The sequence below is a fragment of the Corvus cornix genome, chromosome 11 (genome assembly GCF_000738735.6).
Source record: "Corvus cornix cornix isolate S_Up_H32 chromosome 11, ASM73873v5, whole genome shotgun sequence".
Classification (NCBI taxonomy): Eukaryota; Metazoa; Chordata; class Aves; order Passeriformes; family Corvidae; genus Corvus; species Corvus cornix.
The window spans coordinates 7,307,389-7,332,083 of NC_046341.1; the positions used below are offsets into that span (position 1 = coordinate 7,307,389).

Sequence of the window (24,695 nt, forward strand, 5' to 3'; positions counted from 1 at the left end):
TTTCTCATTGTCTAGGTGGCACATATGGAATAGAGGGGAAAAAACTGTTTGTGTACTTTCCAGTGTTTAAAATGACAGGCACCATCAGCCTCACCGCGACAACCTGCTGAGTTAGGTGTGGTCAGAGAAATGTTACTGCACCCTGCCCCCAGTACTCTGAGGGGGTATTCAGACACCCCAGGGACAACTGCTCCTCTCAGCACTCCCCGTCTCCTTCTGCTGCAATCATGACACAATGCAAATAAGATTCATATAAAGAAAATAACCTTTATTAGACAAATCAATCAAACCCTGAAAAAATAGTGTCAGGTAAACAATACTGAAGATTTTTCCAGCAATTTAGAAACCTTTGAAACTGAGAAATTCCAGAAGTTTCATGTTCCTCTTGTTGCATTAATAAGTTCTCTCCCTCCTGTGACATGAGCTATTGCTGTCTTGACAGCTCAAAAACCTTGCATTAACCCAGCAATTATCTCAAAATAGTAACTTGTAAAATATTCCCTGTATAACTTTCCCACACAAATTTGTACAAAGGTGTCAAGCTGTATTCTCTTTGCTGTCTGAAAAAAGAACAAGGTTTAAAAACATCCAGCTTATTAAAAATAAACAAGTGTTTTATATACAGTACAGGAATTTCCAAACGTGAAGGAACACTGTCTCCAGGGTGGCTGTGGGGTATAATGCCCCAGACTGCCAAGGGGAGAAAACTGCAGTTAAATAAATTACTACTTCATCTTCCTCCTCAGGCCAAATGTGGCACTTCTCTCACACCTGCAGGAGCCTGATTTACAGCTCTGTATAAACCAGGAGCAAGCAGGAGATTGGCAGCCAAGTAACTATTGTTTCCAAAAATGCTAATTTTCATTTCCTGCAAGAACAGGGGGAGGGTGTCACAGCCACGCAGTGGCCTGGGATGTTACTCATGAAAAAGCTACCTTGGAACACAGGGCTCGTTTGTCCTCCAGTTACGCTGTGTTACTTCAAACAACGTGCACTTAAGGTTCAGCATTATAATCAACCCATTACACTCAAAACCTGTTGGTCTCAAATGCCAGCACCATCCAAAGCTCTTCAAACAAACCACAACAGTGGGACTGAAGTACCAAGAGAGGGGCTGAGTCAGAGTTGAAGCAAGGAGCCAGTCCCTGTCACTCCAAAACCAGGGGTACAGTCAGGACAAAGCACACTGGAGCCTGAACTAAGCCACTGGAACATGAGCCAGCAGAGAGAGACTTGCACTAGGACAGCAGCTACAGGGGGTAAGTGGCTGAAATTAGAGCCAGGAACCTCAATGCCTCCTGAGCTCCACCAGACAGTTCCTCTTCCTCACTCCTCCTGACATCTCTGCTGGCTGCTCCAAAGCTCCTTCTCTGTGTCAGCTTCCCCACTGGCATCAGGGGAGTCTCTGCCTGGGCATCTCCCCCTTCTCTGGTGAAGGCACTGAGGATTTGCAGGTGGAGCTGGCAGTCGGTTAGAGCAGAGGTGGCACAGAGAGAGTGGCAGAGCTGACAGATGGTTATGAGAGAGATTAGCTCAGCACCAAGGCACTGGAAGAACCATCTGAAGAAACAATTCACTATAACAATGAAATTGCTTTTATTAGAATGAAAGTGTTAAGCCAAGGAAATAAATTACTGCTACAGTAGACATATTTAGAACATAAGGAAGGACGTTAAATCTTGAGCTTCAGGTCAATATAACCCTGAAACAGAAAGTTATACTACTTTTTTTAAATACCTCAATTTCTCTTCATGCCCTTCCAAAAACTTTATAAAATGTGCAGCTTACACAACAAATAGTAACAGAGTCACTTGTAATAAAAATCTGTACAATTCATAGCTTTAAAAATAATACACTTTTTTTCTCCAAACTGCTATGTTACTTATTACTTATAAATATAGGGCTAACAAGTTTTAAATGCCCAAGGTCCCATCCAACACCAAAGCTATTACATTTAGTTGACAGAAGCCTTCCTGGGACTTCCCCCCAGGCAGAGGTCAGGTTTTAGGCTGTTTGAAAGAGTCTGATTATGGGCAAAAAGTATCTTCATGGATGAAGACCGTCTCCTTCTGCTGGTCAGAGGCCTGGGGTCTTCAGTGAGTTTGAAATGGCAATCAAACCTGGAACACAGCACCGTGCAATGGGTTAGACCAGCTGCACTCCCACGATGTGGCAGGATCCCACAGGTCCCTCTGTCCTGGCCAGCAGTGACTTTGCCAAACACTTGAAATCCGCTGTTTGTCAGAGGTCAATTTTGGTGGGGATAGAATGTTTTAGTGGAAGAGCCTTGCAGGAGAAGCACAGCTTCCCCCATGTGGAGATCTGCCTCTGTGCCTCAGGACTTGCCCAAAGGCTATGTGCTGCTGTCTCTGCTGCTCCTGTGGCCACTTCAAAAGTCTTGTCTGTGACCCTCCAGAAGGGGCTCTGGATCTTAAATCTGAACCTTGGCTGGTTCTGTACAGCTGGTTCTGAATTCCTGCACCTGCAGGTCACGAGCCATGGGCCTGTGTGGTGTCACACCCCACAGTGCCAAACCTATGAGCCACTCACCACCCTGTGCCTTGACCCTTCAAGCCCCAATCCTGCCTCTCTCACACTCTCTCTGCTCCCTGCCAAAAAGGAGGCTCAGCCCTAACGACAGAGAGGAAAAGGCTGAGGCAGGAGTAGGCTGGTTTGAGTGGGCCCTGACATGACATACCAAGGGCTGCCACCCATGAGCACAAGCCCTGCTTGGCTGCAAGTCCTGTAAGGGCTCACCCTCCTTGGATCAACAGCGATTTCCTCGCAGACAAGGCATCCTCCCAAAATCACTAAGTACAGGAGCAACATCTGCCAGCTCCCTCAGGACATCTTGACCATAACCTAGCAGGTTCCTCTGCCTTTGGTGAAGCACCATTTCCTTTGGAGGTTCAAAGGAAACTGTGGGATAAATTCACCCTGGGGAGAATACCATGATTCCCCAAGGCAGTTCAGAGGAACTAAGAGCAGGATTTTGGCAAACAGCCACAAGAAACAGATTAGTAGTTAGACAGGTGGGCAGCATTCAAAGGAGGAAAACAGCTCATATGAACACTCAGGAGGTGGTCAAGCCTCTACTATCTGAACGTGATTTTGCTTGTTTTGCTTCTGCAAGGCAGAAAGCATCAGACCAGCTGTTCAGAGTGTGGCTCCATGGGAGCTGCTCTTCTGTAACCAGATGAATCAGAGCCTCAGACACCAGTCAAGAACGCACGGGGAAAACTCAAAGAGAAGCTGAGGGTGAGGTTCCCCTGACTCAGAGCTACTGCCAAACCTGACCAGCACTCAGAGCTGCTGGAGAAACTCCTGCAGGGGCTACTTACAACAACTCCACTTCCTGAGGCAGGGCCGAGGGGCTCACACTATTCTTGAGGGAGTTATGGTGACCTGGCCTGCTTTCTGCAGAAGAGAGAAGCCAGCATTAGTACAGGGTTAGAGGACAACAGCAATAGGACACGATCTAGTGGGAAGGGAAGCAGCTGAGAACTCTCAGGAACACACTGACATCTCAGAGCAACAGGCTCCCACTCCTCCATCTCATCGCTCCCCAAAAAAGGCCAAAACCTCCCAGGAAAGGAGCTTGGCAGCATCTGCAGCAGAGCTCCAGCCATTCCAGGAGGTTATGTATGTACCCAGGCCACGGCAGCATTATAGCTCCTGTTTGTGCAGCAACCCCTCCCTGTGCAGCCTCCAGCACTACAGGTCCTTTCCAGCTCATCTCCTCAGGGATCTTGGCCACCATGGGGGTGGCTCCTGCACCAGAGGGGCTCTTGCCCACCCCAGAGGGGGCAAGGCTCTGCAAGAGGAAAATGTCACTTCCCCACAGTGACCCCAAACCCAAAAGCAGCATCTTCGGTCCCCCTGTGAGAGGCAGTGGCTTGAACTGGAGAGGCAGTTGCAGGAACAGGCAAAGTGAAGAGAGTGTTTTGGCTGCTTGCACTTACTGCAGAAATGTACTGGCTGTTTGTGAACCTGGGTCTGCCCTCCATGGCAGAGCTGTGTTGTGGGCCCACGGGCATGTAGGGGGGCGAGCTCATGTCTTCACAGAAGCTTTCTTGTGGGACGTTGGAGACACAGCCACTGTCGGAGCCGCTGGAGCCAGTGGCTGACATGCAGTGTGATGACTCTGAGCTCTCTGTTGCTGGGGAAAGAAAGGAAGGTCACTCTGATAACCATGACTTTGGGCTGCATTTAAGCTGTGCCACATACACTTGATAATGTACCTGTCTGCAAAGGCACTGGCCACACAAGCCCATAGGTCAGCCACAATCCTGTCTGGGCCTCTTTAAGGCCACAGACAACAAATCAACACCAACACCAAGCCTGCCATGGGTATGGCTGCAGCTCAGCAGGTACTTTTTAACCCCTGCATTTGAGCTAATTTCCCCCATGGAAGCTGACACAAAGCTGGCATGGAAGGGCAGGGCCCTCATGCCCTGGTGTGGGTAGGAGACAGGGACTGCTATGACCCCAGAGAGTCTGGTCTGACCAAACAGCACAAAACAAGGTGTGGGAATGAGCCCACATATCCCAGGTGCTGCAGAACAGTGGGGCCATACGTACTCAGTGAGGGCTGGCTGCTGGTCTCGTGCTCCAGCTCATCTTCCTCAATACAAGTGCCAATGTCAAAGGGGCGTCTGGGGGCCAGGACTCCTGGCAGTAGAGTCTGGTCAAGGTACATGTGGAGGTTGAGGGGCCCCAGCAGGGAGGAGGAGGAGGAAGGAGTGTAGGCAGTGGGGGTGCTGCCGGTGGAGAGCTGCATCTGTGTCCTCTTGAAGGGGTTGGAATGGTCAAACAGAGACACTGCAATTGATGCTCTGGTCCTGGCACCTGCCAGAAAGCATACAAAAAAATCCCTGAGAACCAGTCCTGCCTCACTCTCACAGAGCAAGGGGGAAGGCACAGCTGGCACCTACCTCTGCCTTTCATGATGTAATCGATAGCACGGTCACTGATAGCTGCCTCACTGGGTTTGATATCCAGGAAGGGCTTGTTACCCACACCCATGGAGACCATCTCCTGCATACGGATTTCTGGAGAAGAAGAGACCCACAGCCACATTGTGAGGTTGACCTGACCCAACCCTCCCCACAGGCATTATTCAGCCACAGATTAGAGCACTCCTGGGCCAGGCTGTTTCTGAACTGCTGAGATTAGATCTATTCTCCCCTTGCTCCCCTCCCCAGTGCTGTGGAGTCTCCAAGAACAAGCAATCATGCCCTGTTCTGGCCAAGTAGCTCAGTGCCATGCCACCTACCACAGTCCTGCCAAGCGGGAAGCCTGCGGGGCACAGGAGGGATTTGGCCAGCTTGATTCAGTAGTGAGCTTCAGTAGTGGCCTAGATCACAGGGAGACCAGCAAGTCTTTCAGGAGCACAGCCTGTGCTTGCAGGACAGGGAACCCTGAGTGTGGATCTCCTGTTTCTCTCATGGAGAACAGGTGGGTGTCTAAAGTCATACAGAGTTGCCTGGGGATGAGGGGCAGGGAAGGGACATGCCCAGCCAAGCCCAGCACATGCTCCTGAGGCTGCATGCTGGCACACAGTTGCTTGCTGCACAGAGCTGCCTGGTAACAGCATCCGAACCTACTCAGGACAGCATGAGCTGAACAGGGCTCCCGCACCTTTTGCGGCACAGAAGGAATTCCAGGAAGGAATCAGACCTTTATTGCGGGCTGCCTGCTGCCACAAGATCTTGGCAATGTCACGGGTCCAGGCCTGCTTAGTCTCAGCTGAGCTGGCCTGGAGGATGTAGGTGTCGCTGGATTTCCGCCTTCGGAACCAGATCTCAAAGCGCAGGCCACTGTCTCCAGAGTTCTCCGTCAGACCAATGTCTGCAGTCTGTGAGGAACAGGAAAAGCAAAGCATCAACCAGACTGCATCAGGAGCAGAAGGAGTAAACTGTTTGAACCTTGTGCTACAGCTATCCCCAGCCTGGCAGACCTAACAAGAAGGAGTCTGAGGGTCTGGACAGGAGCAGGTATGTCCTGGGCACAGCTGAGCACAAAAAGCTCAGGCAATTCCCACTGCTTCAGACAGAATTAGCACCACTTCCCTGGCACGTACACATCACGTTTCCCCCACACTCCCCAGCCCTCAGAAAATGCTGGCCCCACATCTCACAGCACAGAAAGGGCCTAGGCATTAATGTGTGAAGTATTCCCTTCTGGCTTCACTGCATGGTTTGGAGGAGGCTTAGAAGTGGTGGGAGCAGCTCTTCTGCTGAAGGTGCTCCTGCTTCCCATTTCAGAGGCACGCACCGCGGGGAAACCAGCCATGGACACCTCCCACACAAGAGGGCGCTGCAGGGCTGCCCTTACCTTGAAGGAGCGCTTGTAGATGTACACATCAAAGCCACCCTCGATCCTCTTGGGCTTGCTAAAGAGGATGAGGTCCTCAAAGAGGAAGACGTGTCGCTGGCACTTCCTGCGGCCCAGCCAGATGGTGAACTCGTCCTGCCGCACCAGCTGCCCCTGCTCCTTCAGGTTTACCTGGGCACAGAGGACATCCTTGTAAAGACTCCATCAGTAGTAGACTCCATCCAGGCAGTCCTAGACCTGGACTTGGAGAACGGGGTCCCATATGGCTGTAGCCCAGGTGGTGAAGAAGTGGCAGCTACCTGACATCTTAAGAGGGCTCCTGAAGAAGTCAGGCTGCATGGCATTGCTAGAGACCACATCAGGCTGAAACAGCTGGCTCCAAACTCAGGGGAGAGCTGGACCTTTCTCCTAGGCATAACCCATAGATGACCCTCTTCTGTCACCCTGTGCAGATGTGTGACAAACCTCTGGGGTGGCAACTGCAGGCACCAGCCAGAGCTTTCTCTCGGGGAGGAAATGAGTTCCATCCACTGCCAGGAGCCCATCTGGGTCAGAAGGCCAGATCCTCAGTTCTTCCTGACCCAGACTGATCCTACTCCACCCTGAGCCCTGAGGTTTCTCCTTCCAGTGCTCCACTTTGCATGCCTCTCCAAGTCCCACCTAGATGATTTTGCCCTACCCCTGGCATTGGCATCAGTTTGAATTCTTACAATCTGCCTGATCCTCTTTTCACCAGCTCAAAAGATGAAAGCTCCAAAGCAGCCTACAGGATGCCATCTGCAAGGGCTGCCAGGCTACCTCCCATCACTGGTAAGCATCTGGGAGCATGTTTATGAGAAACAGCTCACCCAGTAAGGTAGCAGCACCCAGGCTCTCCATCCTAGGAAATCAAGGAGACCTCCAGGCCCCACCATTCCCTTGCCCCATGCCTCAGCAGCCCTGCTTTACTGTACTGGCAGACAGCATTCTGATCACTGGGGAAACCTGAGGGGAGGCTCACCGTACAATCCAAATACCCCAGGTCTAGAGAAGGGGGGAATAAGTGTGGCTCTGTTCCCCAGGGCAGGGGAAGACACTGGAACGTACGTCACAGTCACGGATGGCATCCATGGCCAGCAGGTCATTTCCATGCCGGAGCTGAAACTTCACCATCTCCTCAGCTGCACGGAGATAGCCCAGCTCCTGCTCTTGTGCCTCGCTGCACTCCTTGATCAGGTCCTTCAGGAGTAGGGCGTATTTGCTCATCCGCTGGATGGGTTTCAGCAGGTAGGAGGCCAGGTCCATCTTATCCCCCAGCTGCACCTGCTTGAACTGAGAAATGCAACAAGAGTGAAGGCAGCAGCTTCACCGAGGAGCACCCTGGGCCCCCAGGCAAGCACTGACACCTCTCTTGACTGGGGTACTCAGGGAAAATGAGTATTCTTGGGGAAATGCAAGGCCACAGGACCAAAGCTTCTGTGTGCTGGGTTCCTTTCCCAAGCCCTTGCTGCACCTCTGCCCTGTCCCTTCCATACAGCTGTGCAGAGAGTCATGCCAGGAAAGCAGAGGCAGCACTGAGCCTGCCTGAGGCAGGGAAGTTGACTTTGCTTAAACAGATCAGTGACCAAATACACTGAGCAGTCCTGATAGAGGCAGTGGAACTTACCTTGAAGAAGGTATTCCCATGGCTTGCCAGCAGCGAGTCTGACTTCGGCTTGTTCTTGCTATACAGCGCATACATTCCAAACTGGTCTTTCTGCAGAAGAGATCCATCCTCGTGTAAGACCCATGCACCCAGGACACGGTGACAGCCATGACCCCAGTAGGTTACTCTAGTACTTCTGCCTCTCCCAGGCTGCACCAGAGCCTCCTCTGATATCAGGAATAACTTTGCTTCAAGCTCACTAAGAGCCACGGAATGTTCTTGTCTTCCTACTCCTAGAGTAGGTAGGACTTCCTGATTCATTGTCCTGCTACCCCTAGCCCCTTCCATACCCCTACAGTCACCTGGTACCATTCACACCAGGTAGCAGCAAACATGCATGGGGCAGCTGACCTTAAGACCTATGTCCCTGTGCTTCTGCCCAGCAGCCCTTTTCACCCACAGCTGGTCTGTACCTCTCCACTCACTGAAGTCATTCCCACTCACACCACAGACAGAAAACAGGTAAGGGATGTCCGTGGAGAAGCAGATGGGCTTTAAGAAGCAGACATTTTGTTTCCCTGGCAGGGTCTCTCGGTAGCAAAGCACAACAGGAAAGGTACAGAAACCAAGCTCATGTCTGGAAGAGCCCGACCCCAGGGGCAAGGTGCTGATGCCTTACGTGTCGCAGGAAGCAGTGGCTGACCCTCAGTGGGTGGTTGCAGCAGCTCTCAAGCTCTCGCAGGAAGTATTGGCTGTGGAAGTCATAGAGTTTCTCCAGGTTTCCAAAAATGACGCTGCGCTTCCCACGCAGGTCCTGGGGGAGGTCGAGGCGCTCCATCTCAGGGAAGTAGCTGTCGATGATGTAGCAAAGCGACCGCACGTATTCCCGCTCCGTGGTTACCATCTCATCAATGATGTGCCGCAGTTTGCTGCAACAGGAAACACTCAAGCCTTGAAGGACCTCGGCTGCAGCTGGGCTACAGCACCCAGAGTGCCTGCAAAGCACTAGACTATCCCTACAGAAGTGCTCTCCAAAACCAGCATGGAAATGAGATTATCCCTTAGCATGGTTGAAGCTCAGATACACAACTGTCCATGATAGCTCTGACCCTGAGCACTGACAGGACTCAAGGGAACAGCATGAAGCTGCGTCAGGGGAGGTTTAGGCTGAGGCTATTAGGAATAGGTTCTTCACCCAGAGAGAGGGTGATTAGGCACTTGAACAGGCTCCCCAGAGAAGCGGTCATGGCACCAGGCCTGTCAGAGCTCAAGAAACATTTGGACAAGGCTCCTGAGCACAGGGTGTGATTCTTGGGGTAGTCCAATGCAGAGTCAGAAGTTGGATCAATTATCCTTTTGGGTCTCCCTTCCAACTCAGGATATTCTGTGGTTCTGAGGATTCAGGAAGAGTACCCAGCCCCTGCTCTGGACACAATGGGCTGCTCCGCAGATGGCTGCTCTCCTGAAACAACAGTGACAGCAGAAGTCACAGTAACTTCTGTGAGGAGTCAGCCTGATGACTGGAGACTGTGGGAAGCAATGCTAACCCTGGGAGAACAATAGCTCTAGACCTAGGTGCTGTTGGGCTTGTCCTAGTAAAAGTGAGAGAGAAACTGAAGCGTCCTAACACTTCATCAGTGAACAGCAGTTCCTAGCACAGGTTGCTCTCACATATCCCAAAGGATGCCTCATAGTTACTCCAGGTTTCCACTGTGAGGCAGTGTAGCACCAAACATAACTATTTCAATGTGTCCTTGCCTTCCCTGCCTTTCAGCTCTCCCTCAAGTCAACTCCTCTGGCTGTTCAGAGAACACAGCAGAGGGACTGCCTCAGCACCCATGGACACGGCAGGCCTGCTGTGTTGCTCCCCTGAGAAGCAAAGTGGTCAGCCCACTATGTGCTGGTGCACATTCCCTGCCATGAGCTTTTCTGGGTATCCCTAGGGTATCAGAGCCCCCTTCCAGAAGATTTCACTGTCCCCAGCCATTTCATGCGAGTAGTAACGGTGGTCCCCCAGCATCCAGCACTCTTTTCTCATCTCTGCCATTAATTTTTTACTTTTACTTTAATCTTTTCCAGTGAGAGCAATTGAAAGACCTGCCTGGAGACCCCTTGTCAAGAACAGCTCGTACCCCTGGGCTCTCCAAAGCCTAGGCACACATTGTAGTATGACAACAAAGTCGAGATTCTCAAGGACAGAGAAGGAAAACAGCACCAATGCCAGCTGTTGGACACCCAGAGATTTCAGCCCCAAAGCACAAATACAAACACCCTCTTACCTGTGAAGCTTCTGTCACAAGGTGCTGGGAAGTGCCTCCCTACCAGTCTGGGTACAGCACTCCCAGAAGTGTGGGGGATGATGCCCTGTGCTTCTGCTCTCCCACTGCACCTGTACCCCTGGCTTTTTTAGATCCCTGAATACTGTTTCTGCAATCCCTCATCCTCCAATGCTAGCGATGTTCAGACTCCCTCTCCTGTCTGGGAACCGAACTTTCCCCTCTTAGAGGAATCACATTGTGAGGGGAAGAGCCACAAATCCCATTTCTCTGTCTCCCCACCAAGGAAGGTGCCAGATTATGTGGGGACATCCCTGTGGGCTCATTTAGCACCACACACACATATGCAGGGAAGCTGGAGCTACATCTCCATCTATCTGCCCTGTAACCAGTGCCAAAGTAACCAGCACTACAGAGCTCCACTAATCTCTGCTGGCTGCCTTTTCACCACCCTGAGAAACGGAGCACCAAATGTCACTGCCACTTACCTGCCCCAGCTCTTGGCTTCCGACCCGGAGAGGCAGCCCCTCTGTCCCTCCAGCAGGCAGTCTGCAGCCCAGCTGCTCACAGCTGGCTGCCGCAGCGCGAACGTCCTGTCCACCAGCTCAGTGCTGCTCACCTCCAGCCCCTTAATGAACACACCGGTGTTGCCATATCTGGCCGGCTCGCTCCTCTGGCAGCTTGACCACAGGCTCTCACCACAAGGCAGGTCAAAGCTCTGGGCCTTCCTGAGCACCTTCCTGGAAGGCAGCTTCCCAGGGACTGGAGTGGATGCAGAAGGCTGCTTCACCTCTGGGATTTCTAATATGCTGTCCAGGTTTGGCTTTTCTTCAGGCAGTGTTGGAGACTTACAGGCCCTGATGGCGAAAGAAATTCTGCTTGAGTGAGGACCAGGGCTGAGAGCAGCCTGGCAGGCAAATTCTTCCCCAGCATCGACATCGCCAGGGCAGCTCAGGGAGAGTGAGGGAGCTTTCTCCTTAGCCCACTCCAGAGAGCTGTTGGTTCTGTTGTAGCCATGGGATACGCTGTGAGTCCTGTCCCAGTGGGACCTGGAGGCAGCTCCCTCAGAGTGCCTCCGGTGGGACAGAGTGCCAGTCTCGCTGCCAGCCTGGGGCTGCTCCCCGACAGCTGGGCTGCGGTCTGACAGCAGAGACTTCCTTGTTTTCAAGGCCGCTTCGAGTTTCTTTTCAAAAACCAGCTTGGTCTCCTGGCATTTAGACCATGCAAATTTCCACTGCTTGAGCCCCTTGTCACTCTTCAGCTCACAGGCCAGCTCCTTCATCTCTTGGAATCGGGCAGTACTGATGTCTGGGTGCTGCCCCTTGTAACTCTCCAGGCACTTGATCACATCTGCACAGTGCTCAGCAGAGCTGCAGTCCTCCATGCTGATACAGGCAAGGTGTCGCATCCCTTCCAAGGCCCACTCGTATGCCTGCAGAGCAAGAATAAAAAGCAACAGCCAGTCAGAGGGACTCAGTGAAGAATAACCCTCATTTGGTGCCTGAAGACAAGAGAAAGCATCAGTGTCTGGCCACCACAGTTCCTTGAGTGTGGAGAGTCGGGGGGGCTGCTATTGTCAATGGGGCTTAACAATTCAGCAAAACAAACAGCCCCTTATGCAAAGGGCTTCAGCTGTGTTGGCTGCTCTGTCACAGCCCCACCTCCCTGCCAGGTCCCTTCGAGCTGGCACCCACACTGCTGGGCACATTTGTCCTCTCTGGGTAGTGGGGCCCAGGGAAAGCTGCTGCTAAGACTGTAGGAATTCACACCTCAGTGTGGCCCTGCTCAGTCTAAAACCTGGAACTCTCCCTCCTCCTTTGCCCAGCCACTTTCAGCACTGTCATGCAGGACAAGGTCAAGGGGGCACCAGTAAGCTGCAGGCAACGGGACTGCTGCTCTCTACACTGTTTTCCTGGAGCTGACAGCACACAGAAGCCTGGAGCTTCACCACAGCTGGGCTGTATGGATCACCCCAAATGCTCTGACCCACCCTTGCAGCAAGAAGGAATCTGAGACCGTGCAGCCTGTGCATCTTCTGTGCCTGCTGGCAGCTTGTGCTGTGCTCTGCCTGCCTGCCTGGCTCTGCTTGCCACTGCACTACATGCTCGTGCTGGTTAGTCAAATACTGAGCTCAGCAGTTTATTTCTAATACTCCAGGAATGCTGGAAGCAGCTTCATGGGGCTTCACTCTAGCAGTGGTGCATGTGCTGGCCTTGCTAAAACAGTTCTGCCACATCAGTCAACCAAGAGAAGTGGGACAAAATGTGGTCCAGTGACAAATACAAGGGAAGAGTGAGTGCCTTATCATCATGGAAGAAATGGAGCTCAGCACCAAGACCTGTCTGTCATCGATCAAAAGCAGAAGAAAGGCAAGCATCTGACTTAGGCTCATAAGCCACTATTTTCTCTATAAAGCAGAGATAGTAAGATTTAATGACAGCATAAATATGACCAGCGGCCATAGTCCTGGCCAGGGAACTTTACTGCTCATCAGTGAACACACAGTGTTATTTGTTGAAATCAGATGCAAAGGTGGGGAAAACACTCAGGACAGGGCTGCCTGTCATCTTCTGCTTACTGCCCAGCATCAGTCAAAGTGCAGAAACACCACTGGCTGCCCTGAAGCAAGCCAGACCATCTCTAGAACTTAACCCGTCAGGCCCTGTGTACCTGTAGAGAAACAACACGCATATTTAGCGCCAGGAACAAAGTGACCAGCTTTTCCATTTCCTGAGCAGCCTCACTGTAGCAACCTTCACTCAGAGAGCTTAAATCACTTACTTTTATGCAGCTTTAGACACCAAGAAAATCCACCCAAGCTTTATGCAAGCGGACATTACATCCCCATCAGGGATACGGTGGCCAAAGAGATCAGGTGCCAGGCTCACTCTCTGCTGGTGACAGAGACAGGCAGGGCAGAAGGTACTTCATTCTCGTGATGTTCAGTCCCTGGATGGGGAAGGCTATGACAGCCAAGAGGTGCTGTTTGTAGGAGAGCTGAATGCTAGCACAGCCTGCAGCCTGAGCAGAGTCACTCTAGGGACAGATTCCACAAGAGCTCCCACAGCCGTCCACATTCTCTTTTGAGCTGCAGCTGCGTGGTGTGCGTGCAGCCAGCCCCATTACTCACGCGGAGCAAGGAGCTGCTTCAGAAACACCAGCGTCTGCTCAGGGAAAACACTTCTCAGCCCCACACAACTGCAGCACGGGACAACCAAAAGAGCAATAGCCCCCCTTTCCTCCCATCACCCTGCCTAGAGCAGCAACAGGCCCCTGACCTGCCTCTCTCTTGATCCAGGCTTTATGCTCTAGACTTGCCCACTGCTGGAGGCCAGGAGGGGTGTGCAGAGGCAGAGGCCATGTCAGATTCTGGTGAGAATCCTCATTTATCTGCGACACAGAGGTTCTTCTATTCTCTGGAGATGGGAGCATTTCAAGGCGAGGTGAATCACTGAGTGCAGCGGAGCCCAGCAGATCTGCACAGCAGTGACAGATGGTGTATTCTGCTGAGGGGTTTTGAGCTGCCCCCTCCAGCTGTACGCAAACCAACACCAGCCCCTTCCAGCTCTGCCCCAAGCAAGGCTTGTCCATCCGTCTCAGCTAAGAAAGGGCACATCTCACCTCTCCAGCTGTGGAGGTCAATGGCTGATCCTCACTGAAGGCTGCATGCTGGCTGCCTTTTGCTCAGTGATGGGAAAAGCTGAGCTCAAAAGGCACCCGGGGTTGTCAAAGAGGGTGCTGAGAGCAATGTGCAGGAGAGGGACAGCCAGCAGGCCTGCCTGGACTTTATAGGAACCAGTCAGGAAGGCAGCTGCCCTGTGAAGGCCTTATCTAAGGTTGGGGTACTCACTTTCATGCACAGATGGGAGAGAGAGAAAACAGACTTTTTTTATTTCTTGGAAACTCTGCAGATCTGCATGCCATTACTGTGAGGAGGCATCAGGGCTGCAAACCATACAGGGTGGCAGCCCCACCACCTCTCATCTTCATATAGTCTCTGTCTGTTCCTGGCAAGGACTCCAGGACTAAGCAGAAATGGCTCCCAATCTCAATGGTATTTCCTTCCATCCCCAAAGCCTGATGCAGGCCAGCAACAGCTCAGCTTTGTTCCCTGCACAATGGAGCAGCCCTCCACACCCTGCAGCTTGCTTGGTAACATGCTAAGTGACCACCAAGGCTTTCTGCAGTCACATCATCTGCTTCAACTGCCCCTTTTTGCACATAAATGGCAGTCTTCTCCAGGGACCAAGTGTGCCCCCATCCTCATGCAGGCAGGGGTATTGCTGTCATCTGTCACCCCCAGTAAGGTTGCAAACAACACTCAGCCAAGCCAGGATATGGCCCTCTGGATGAGGGGCTTTTGGAGAGTAGGCAGCCCTACAGCTTCCCTGCAGAGCTCCAAGAGCTGCTCAGATAAAAGGAGGCACCTGTGTGCAGGGAAGCTGAAATCTTCCCAACCATGTCTGGAACCGGGCAGGAAGAAGCCTGTACCTCAGCTTTTGATCTTTACAGGCAAGTCGTTACTGAAACTCTCAATTACAGGATTAAAGACAAACATGCTTCCTGCATATGCAGGACTGGCCTATCCTGCAACAGGCATCAGCAACAGGTTGGTCCTGCCAGGCTGCCCGGGAGAGGCCTGGGCTCTCAGGGACCTGCCATGCTGTAAGGAAAAGCCAGGGACTTCACTAGATTATGGTGCAACCCTCAAGCCCATCATCCTCTGTCGGTCCCTGATCATTTCACCATGGACAAGGCTTGCAGCACATCGTGGACAGGAGCTCCTGGAGTCTGTCGGGTTTTGCACCACTCAAGTACCATCTGCAAACACAGGTCCAGAGAAGTTGCTCAGCCCTGGCTCAGGGCACACTGCCAGCACTGAAAGCCTTCCAGGAGTCCTAGATCCTCACCTGAGCCACCACTCAGAAATTATACCTATCCAACCCAAACCTATCACAAACCTATCAGATTCCTTGCATACTCGAGGTTAAGTGACCTCTAAGACACCTTCTGGTGTCAAAACAGGGAGCAGACACTGTGCATCTCAGACATATGCCAGAAGGGGCAATTTCAGGGGGGTTGCCTTTGTCCAAACCTCTTTCATCCTTTCCTGTGGGGAGATGACTGTAACTATATTTTTCTTGACAAATAGGAAACAGTGTCTGAAGAGGCAGAGCTAGGCAGATCAACTTTCTGCAGAAGAAAAATGCACCTGGGTGGGTGACTAACTCTACTGTGAGAAGGTTTCATTTGGAATCTCAAGTGACTGCACAGTGCAACTGAGACGGGTGATGAAAAGTCAAGACTGGTCCTGGTGGGAGCAGCAATACAGGGAGGGATGGAATCATGGTTGTGGGTATGATGACTGAAGCACAGCAACAAGACAGACCAAGTTTCTCACTCTTCTGCAGGGATGTCCCAGGACTGCAAGCCTCCATCTCCCTTGCTCTCTACAGTTCAGAGAGGGGGAAGCAGCACAACAGCTGGCAACACTGCCAAGGACAGCAAAAAAGAAACTAACAATATCAAGCCCTGATCCAGCTTGATGCAGCTCCTGCTTCCAGGCTGTGCTCCACTCTGCTGTTTCTCAGTGAGACACAACTGACAGTAGGTCTCTGTGGCAAGAAACTGCACAGCCCCCCATTTAACCAGACCTCCTCTCAGCACTGCTGTGCTCATTTTAAGTGCCCTTAACTTCAGCTGTGAGCTTTAAGAGGAAAATGAGGTTAGCTTGCAGCAAAGGAGACAAAACCGGTGCAGCCAGGAAAGTGAAAAGCATCACAGGTAGCGTTGTGAACTAAACAAAGCACTTCCCAACAGCTATGGAGGGTGTCACACAGGCTCTGAGTCCTGCAGCTGCCCTGCTCTGCTGGCCACCCACAGCCTTGGTACTGAAGCCTGCAGAGCTCCCTGTTTGCAGCACTCCCTACTCATGAGTAAAGAGTGACAGGGACTCACCAGAGCACCATTCCAAAGTAAATGCACCTCTCTTGCAAGAGACTGCTACTGTCATTACAGATGCTCATTTGGGCTTACTCCCTCTTAAGTCCAACATGACTTTAGGTTGCTTTGAGAAGTGACTCCTGCTCACAACACTGGTATGTCCCCTGCCACAAGCTGCTGCATGCACACAGCAGGGACCAATGGCTGGAGACTGCCTTATATGCTGACAGTTCAGAAGGACCGCGATAAAAAAGCCATTTTTACAACAAAATACATCGAAAGCAAAACTGCCCAGGCTAAAACCTTACTTACCACAAGAACTTGTAAGCTGACAAATGGTGACAAGCCTGTTTCTCTGCTAACTCAGAGACCAAGCAGCTACAGCAAAAAGTGGTTGGCTCACCACTCACTTGGATCTGCTTTAGGCTTTCCTCAGGCTCCCACCTACCAATACTAACAGCACCCATGAAGAAAGGAGCAGGGAAAGAGCAAGACTTCAGGAGCTGCAGGTGTTCCCTTGGCAAGTCTATGTGTGGGTTAAAAACAGACACCATCCTACCTTCCCATCTGTCCAGAGGGAGTCCATACCCTGGCTGTGCCCAGCTCTGTGCTGTACATTATCATCCCCTACGACCAGACTGAGGCAGGGCCACTGCTCCCATGTATCATCTCAGCTCTGGTTATTCACAAGCAAATGCTGCTAGCCTAAATACCAGATTGGGGGGCCCTGGTAACCAGAGACGAGGCAGAGGGGGAAGGGGCCGCGCTTCACACGAAAGCTACTGAAGTGTGCAGAGAACACTCTGACTGGGCACAAGCCAGATACCCTTTCACAGTGCAAAAAAACAGGGAGGGAAACCATCCCAACTGACCCCAAATTCAAGCAAAATGCAAAGTAAATCACTACCCAACATATAAGAGCTATGGAGGAAACACTGATGCCTCCTAGACATTGTGATGTTTTTTTCACATCTGTAAGAGCCAAAGCCCCTGCTCACTTCTACTAAGACCTGTGGCTCCATAAGCAAGCAGCTCCACTTGGACACAAGAAACCATGTAATTTCAGAGCAAAAGCATTTCAGCAAAGCCACCAAGTTAGAAGTAATCCCTTCACTATGCAGAGGATCCCTGTTACTCTCTTGCCCCTCTGTAGACTTTTCTAAACTGCATCTGCAGCCCTGCCTGCGATTCATTAGCAGCACAAACCAAACTAATCAAGACTGTGTCCTACATAGGATGTAGCTGGTAAAAGCTCTGCTTTAAAGACAAAGAAAAGGACTCACGTTCTTGAAATGAAGTGCTAAACCATTTCTGAGTTGCTGTGTAGCTCACAGAGCCTTTCCTCCTCTCCAAGGGAGAACACACCACAGAAATCATCAGTTTGCCTAAAACTCGCTGCTAAAGAAAATAAACTTTAAATCCTGTATTTGCATTTCTGCCAGTTACCAAGTACCAGCTGCTGTAAAAACACTGTGGGAGGGCAAAGGATCATAGAGGAGCACAAACTACAAACTCCTTGGATTTAAGCATAAGAAAGGAGAATAAGCAGATACCCACAGCTGGGCAGTAAAGAACAAGGGGTCAGGGAAGCAGCACCTGTCAGGGTTGGTCTGGGCATGCCACAGTCCACGTACCATCAAAGGCTGCTCCTTAGAACAATGTGCTTGGACATCCTTTTGCAGCAGCACTCTTGAGCAGAGCTCAAAAATCCCTTCATTTGCCCTCCAGGCAGCCAGGCATGACAAATTCAGGAGAGCCTAATTACAGGAGAATATAATTGGCTAAAATAAGATTGCACATGATTTCTGCTCTCTTGACGACAGCACGAGGACCCAAAGGGCAAATGTGGCTCGTTGTACTGGAGCTGTCGTGCAGGACGAGTGCTTGCCCTTCTTTTCTCTGCTGCCACTGCTAGGCAGTACCTAGGGGTGTCCATTAGAAACAGGGTGACTCACCTGGTGAATCACGAGCAGCTACAATAACCCCTACTTCAGAGCAACTCAGAGATACCACAAGAGCAGCCTGCTCCAGTTTCACCAGGTATCTATGTACAGACACACACGTATATATGACACGCATGTATATGTTTACATGTGTATGTATAAAATTACTCCCTAGGTAGCTGGGCAGCAAGTGGCAGATTTGCCTTCCTCCAAGCTCCACAGTCTCTCATGACTGCAGCTTTGGGTAGATTCTGCACTGATTATTCTCCCCCTATTTTTCTGTCTCACCATAGGGATTTGCTCAACATCTAAAAGCTCCCAAGCCCAGAGGACCAGGGGCCAAGTTTGCTCCCAGTAAAATCAAAAACTTCAATGTTTGCCTTTGCTGCAAACTAGCCTCTTCACAACTGAGGCACTGCCCATTTTTTTCAGCAGCTTTGTGCACCCATGAGCCAAGAGCCTCATGTTACCAGCCAAGCTCAAGATCAAGCAACAGCAAGATGTGTGAGTCACCAAAGCTGGAGCTGGCAACTTGCACAACAGCAACAAATTACCCCATTCAAAGACTAATGTCACCTCCAGAGGTTTTTTTGCATGCTTTGCTTTTACATCTGTCCCGACAGTCACATCATCACGCTGTACAAATACCCCACTGTAATAGCACCCCACAGGCAAGTGTGGACAGACTGGACTGGGGTGGGTGTCTCCCCTCTGCCCTGTACCGGCTCCCTTTCAACGAGGTTCTCCGTGCTCAGTGCTCCTTGCTGGGGATTGCAAAACCTCCAGTATGCCCTTGGGCCTGCATGTGGAAACATGGGTACTTTCTCTGTAGTCTTCAATTCACATCCCTTCCCTTGTGACAAGCTGAGCCAAACTCTGCTTAACTACCACTCGATGTGTTGGGATCTCTCTGCATTGCACGGTGGGTGCTTGTGCCCTGGGGAGATGTGGAGCTGAAACTGGATCCAGACACCCCAGCAGATTTGCTGGGTCCCCTTCTCCAGGGGACCTGACAATGCTGGAAACAGCTCCCTGGTTTAAGAGCACATCAAGATGTACTTGGAGGGTGCAAGGCCCTACAGAGCAGCCAGAGGAGCCTCATCAGAGGCAGCGGGTGCTTGGGAGAACCCTGTCCATATGTCCAGGGCTTTGATATGCAGATTGAGCCATTGTGAGCTTCAGTTCCATCTGTACACTGAGGGGAGCTTCATGACCAGACTGCTTGAACAGATCTATTTAACTCCCATGACTAAAGGGAATTCCAGTCTCCAGGAGGATCCGAGCACCCAGATGGATGCCAGCACACAAAAATGCAGAAAATCTGTCACCCTGTGCAACTTCTATCCCAAGATCAGAGGGGAAAAAAGCACCCAAACTCAACACTGCACACATGCACAAGATCTCTGCTGGCATCAGATCTCACACTTCAAGCACAACAAATTCCCCTTGCACCTCAGCTGCGATACAAGCTGGGAAATCCCTAAACCTGCTGGGAGGAAATGCTCTTTCCCTGCCATGACTTACTGGCTCCCAGTGTTGTGATCCTGCAGGAGATCTGAACCCACCTGACAGGGGCCCAAGTCTTTCAGACAACTGTCAATTTATGCTCATGGCAGCCAAGGACACCGAGGAACTTTTACACGGAGGTGCTCTGGCAATCAAGGCTGAAGGCGGTTTCAGCATGTCAGGCATTGCCCCCTGCACACATCCAGTGGCAGAACATGCTGGCACTCCTTGGATCAGGGGAGGCACATGAGGGGCAAATACCCTACATCCCAACATATGCTGCACACTGGCTGGCTCCCTCAGCCTCTTCTTCCTGCTGTAATCTCCACCAATGGGGAGAATATGGCCAGCACAGTAGGAAGGAGAAGGACCCCAGATGGATCAAAGCTTTGCCCTTCTGCACATGTCACAAACACATCACAGACCTTATACTGCACTAAAGCATTGCCTGAGGTGCTGGGACAGGTGCTCAAAAGCATCTGAACCCAAAAACCTCTCACCTTCAACTGCAAATTGTGCTTGGATTTAGCACATGACAAAAACCTAATTAAATTCACTGCTGCTGCTCTGTAACACTGAGGGACAAATCAGTCTCACACCTATGTTGTGCAACTAGAAAGGAGCACTGAGTGCTGGTGCTAACTACTATTTAGCTTTTACCTCCTGCCACAGATCTTGCCAGGGCTACAGGCAATGCTGTGCTGCCCATTTGACAATATAGTTATTGGTGAAACATGGGAGAAAATAACTCAAGCACCAGTCAAGCCAGCAGTGATTTACTGGAGAATTCGTAAGACGGAACAGTTTCCAAATCACTAATTTTGCAAGACAGAAAACTCTGATCTGTAGCAGATCAGATTTAAGTGTTCGGGACTTCTGTTTGTGCAAGAAGACTATCTCCAAGGCAAAGCAGAAACTTTCTAATGCATGAACACACTTTGAAAGGAAAGTAAACACTAGACACTTTTTAACCTTACAAGAAGATTTCTCCAGCAAAAACCTGGCAGAAAGGAGAAGGGAGAGATTTCACACATTGACCTTGCATGAACTCTGCCAGAGGATCAATTTTCCAACGTTGAGGCTCACTCCCCCAGCTGCTTCAGGCTGTGCATGAAAAAGGACACCCCTGAAACGGGAGAACAAATCAGACATCAGACTAGATGTCTGTCTAGGGGCACGACTTTACAGGCATAACTGAGGACGGAGAGAGAAAGAGAGATGAGACAGCTGCTGTCAGACAATGCTGAAGCCAGACAACAGTGGCTTCCTCTAAAACAGCACAGTAAATATTCCTCTCCGGTGCCTTTTGGATTTCACTTCATCATCCTGGGAACTTGCACCAGTAACCAGATGAAAACTGTTATTTGGGAATGTCGTGCAGACCATCCCCAGAAAACCAAAGCCAATCTCTGCACAGAGCTACGGAGAGAATAGTGCACGTTAAGTCACAGGGACTTTATTACAAACCACAGCAAAATTTCATTTGCTCCAACGTGCTGGGGGGCAAAACCATGTTCTGACCTGTACAGAACTGCTGGCAGCATCATGGCACACAGACCTATGCCTCTGTTTACAGTAAGTATGCTACAGTAAGGACACATCAAATTTTTTCCACTTTTTTCCCAATTTGTTGCTAAGTTCTGCACTTCTCCAAGCACATTCCCAGAGCAGGGAATCATAGCACCCTTTCAGTAAAATTACTTCTCAAACTGTGCCAAACAGCCTGCTACAGAAAAATCACACTTTTAGGTTGCAGATACCAGCATCCTTTCCAGCTTCCCACAGACCAGAATTCAAACCCTTCTTTTTCATCGAAGGCTAAGAAAAAAGAAACATAAACAATTTATCACCTCAAAGGGACTTTTTTCCCTCAAAACTATCATCAAAATTGTATCTGGTACATAATCAGAAATGAAACACAGCAGAAAACAAGGTATCAGCAGGTCTCTGTTCTGAAACTTCTGGGGGGAAGTCAGAGACAACATTTGTAGAAGGCAACTTATTAAGCATACTCTGGATTTCTGCTGTCAAATCTAAGATCAGATCCATCTCTGGAAGCTGGAAGTGCTGTGCCAGCAGGTCTCAGTCACCTGGGGGGCAGGAACCCAGCAAACCTTGGAGCAGTCCAGGAGGGCAGCCCCATCCTGTGCTGTCCAAAACATTTGACAGAAGTCCTGGAGGCTGAGAGGTACCACCTGCCCTGCACAAACATCCAGGCAGCCCCCACAGCAACTTTTAGCTGCAGGTAAATTATGCTCACTGAAATGATCATGCAATAACTTCTAATAAAGAGAAAGAGGGACAGGCACTGCTCTACTACAGACAGCGCAATCCTGGGATTCAGAGGAACCATGCAAAGATGCCCACAGCCCACGGGGTTCTGTCTAAGCACACAAAAGCCGCACACAAAGCACACTGATTCATGCTGGATGCACACAGACACGCACAAGCAACCAAGTGAAAAGCCTTCTCTACATTGTTTCCAAACAATATCAGTACAGCTCACACGTCAGCCGGGGCGCCGCACACTTGGTACTTACAAGAGGGTTTGCTGTGTCCGTCTGCTGCCGGAGCTGGGATGGGGTGAATGCGACTTGGAGGGAAAGGTGCATGGAGATGTGCAGAGAGGCGAGAGTGATGGGAAGAACGGCCCCAGCCCCTCTTTGGGCCCCAGAGCAGCAACACTTGCTCACAGGATGGAGCGCAAAAAGGCTGGCATTCCTACAGCAGCAAGGACAATGGGGAGGGATGAGGAGGCACTGCCATAATCAAATGCAGGCCAGCTGGCCCTCCCCCAGGAAGGGCAGGCACCTCCTTCACTTGCCAAAGGCTTTGTTTTCTAAGCCAGAAAGAACAAAGTGTCGAGGAGGAGAGCAGAGGAGAACCCACTGTGGGGGCAGATCCACCCTCAAGCACAGGTAACCCATTCCTAGAGATGAAAACACAGATGGAGAGAGGTCGAACAATATTCTGCCCACTCCAAGCAGAGGTCAGAAGCAGCAGCTCCTTGTGTGCAGCAGAAAAAAAGACAACTGAGGAACAAGAATCAGCAGAGGCTGATGGTCAGGGGTCCTTTGAGGGAAACGATCCAAGGGAGGCAGACACAGAATACCACTGAAGGAACTGCTTGTGGAACAGAGACCCAAGAAATCCCACTATGGGAAACCCTACCATTTCTCAACCCGCCTTGCGCCACCAATCGTGAGCAGTGGGAACTGAAGCTGAACAGCTTCCCTCAGAAACCAAACAGAAGGCAAGGGCTCAAGCTGCAAAAGACTCATAAGCTATGGTAGGGCAATGACCATACTTTCCCTGAGCACCAATGAGGCACCATCTTGCACAACATCCTGACAAGCAGGAAAAAGCCCCCGGAGCTGCCTCAGGCCCTCCTGTAATGATACAGGCAGTTCAGCTCTGGGCACCACATCACCACACGGCCACAGGGTATGCAGGTGCTGAGCCTGCAGTGGGACGCTGCCCCTTCTGGTTGGGTCAGTGCTTTCTTCCAGAGTGACTTGTGCCAGCAAGGATCAGGCACCTTCGCTCCTGACCTTCAGCAGGACTGGCTGTCATCCCAGACCTGGCAGAGACTGTGCTGTGTGCTCTGGCTCACTGGACAGGCTACTGCAAGTGAGATGCTCAGTCCTGAGGCCACACGGCTCTCACATGGGCCATTTCAAACCTGCAGTCCAGGTAACCTGCACTTCACTTATGGTAAAATCCAGAGCATGGGATATAAGAGTGTTCTGGGAAATAATTCACCCAAAGAGAGCTTGAGGAAGGAAAAAATATGAAGGCAAATGAGATAAAAAAGGAGAGAAAGACTTGCTGTGGCTCCTCCTGGTCTTGACAGTGTACCTATGGCAGTGTTATTGTGAAGCCAGGATAGAGAGAAGGAGAAAAGGATACTGGGGACTGTCCTTGCAGGAACCCCAGAACGAAACAGACATCAATGCTGCTGGTACATCATACATACCCTTGCTTGTTCAGCTTCCCAGGTTTTCCCCAAAGCACTGTATGGTGCCAGATCCCAACGCAGTCTTGGAACTGAGTAAACAAGGGACAGCGGCCAGACCAGGCTTGAAGCCACAGGGAGATGGCAGGTCCCCGAATATGCCCACATTGACTTTGTGGTACTGAAAAACAATCCTCCAGCCCACAGTCAGAGTTGGGGAAGGAAGTTTTCTTCACGGCTCCTCCTGCCTCAGCCCAGCCATCATTCACCCCCTGTCAGGCACCAAGGGCTCCTGCCGCAAAGGAAGTGGGGACAAATGGAAACATCCAGCTTGGCACCAGTCATGGCTTTGGGGAGGGAACCCTGCCAGCCCATGTGCAAGCTCCATGTGGTCTGGCCCAGCTCAGCCTGCCTCATTGCAGGGAGCTCTGACAGGCCTTCAGGAACTGCCAAGCAGTGAAAAAACACAGTACAGCATCTTGATGGGGCATATGGGGTTATGCTGTCCTGTCCCACAGCCTGTCCAACAGCCACAGGGCAGCACCCCACAAAACACATGCCCACCACATGCAGAAGGGCCAGCACCACGGAGCTTCCCATTCCCAGAGGCAGCAAGGTATGTGAGGGGTGAACACCATGATCCCCATGGTGGGCGTGCCACTCCCCTGGCGCATGCTGAGATGTTTGGAGATCTGAGCTTGCCAGCTCATTACCATAGCGTACACTGCTTGCGCATCTTTGGGCTTCTTCCCCAAATCCTGGGGTTTGGCACTCTGCAGCCTCTTTACGAGAAGGAAAATCAAGGACACTGCACTTATTGTAGACTCCTGCTGTTGACATGCCCTCAGATATTACAGAAGAGACAAGGGAGTTAGGCAGGCACTGACAAAATCACTGCAGGAAAGTCAAAAGCAGCTCAGTATCAGAAGAGTGGGAAATCAGTTTAGATAAAATCTTCTGCATATCCCCCACCTCCCAGACCATGCTTTGGGAAGGCAGAAAGCATTCTGGAGATCAAGATCAAACTCACAGGCACTGAAAGAACTTTCATGCTACGCAGCAACTTCTGCACTGATCCTACAGCTGCAGGATGTATCCCCCTACACTCCTGG

The 24,695-nt window shown here is 51.0% G+C and overlaps 1 protein-coding gene across 6 annotated transcripts in view; it reads right to left on the reverse strand.

The window, feature by feature from the left end:
• Positions 1–247: 247 nt before the first annotated feature.
• Positions 248–24,695, reverse strand: part of PLEKHG4 (pleckstrin homology and RhoGEF domain containing G4) — an 86,383-nt gene continuing 61,935 nt past the window's right edge. Inside the window, exons 14-24 of one of the 6 annotated variants that reach the window (XM_010403428.4) lie at positions 10,725–11,668; positions 8,640–8,889; positions 7,982–8,071; positions 7,423–7,647; positions 6,337–6,507; positions 5,641–5,857; positions 4,935–5,051; positions 4,582–4,848; positions 3,963–4,159; positions 3,342–3,417; positions 248–2,120 (exon numbers count right to left, since the gene is read on the reverse strand). In XM_010403428.4, the coding sequence (XP_010401730.2) occupies positions 3,376–3,417; positions 3,963–4,159; positions 4,582–4,848; positions 4,935–5,051; positions 5,641–5,857; positions 6,337–6,507; positions 7,423–7,647; positions 7,982–8,071; positions 8,640–8,889; positions 10,725–11,668 (2,520 nt within the window). In that variant the 3' untranslated portion in view covers positions 248–2,120; positions 3,342–3,375. Of the gene's footprint in view, positions 4,160–4,581; positions 4,849–4,934; positions 5,052–5,640; positions 5,858–6,336; positions 6,508–7,422; positions 7,648–7,981; positions 8,072–8,639; positions 8,890–10,724; positions 11,669–24,695 lie in introns of all 6 variants that reach the window. The other 5 variants (XR_002046421.3, XM_010403429.4, XM_010403427.4 and 2 more) reach the window with 5 other exon arrangements.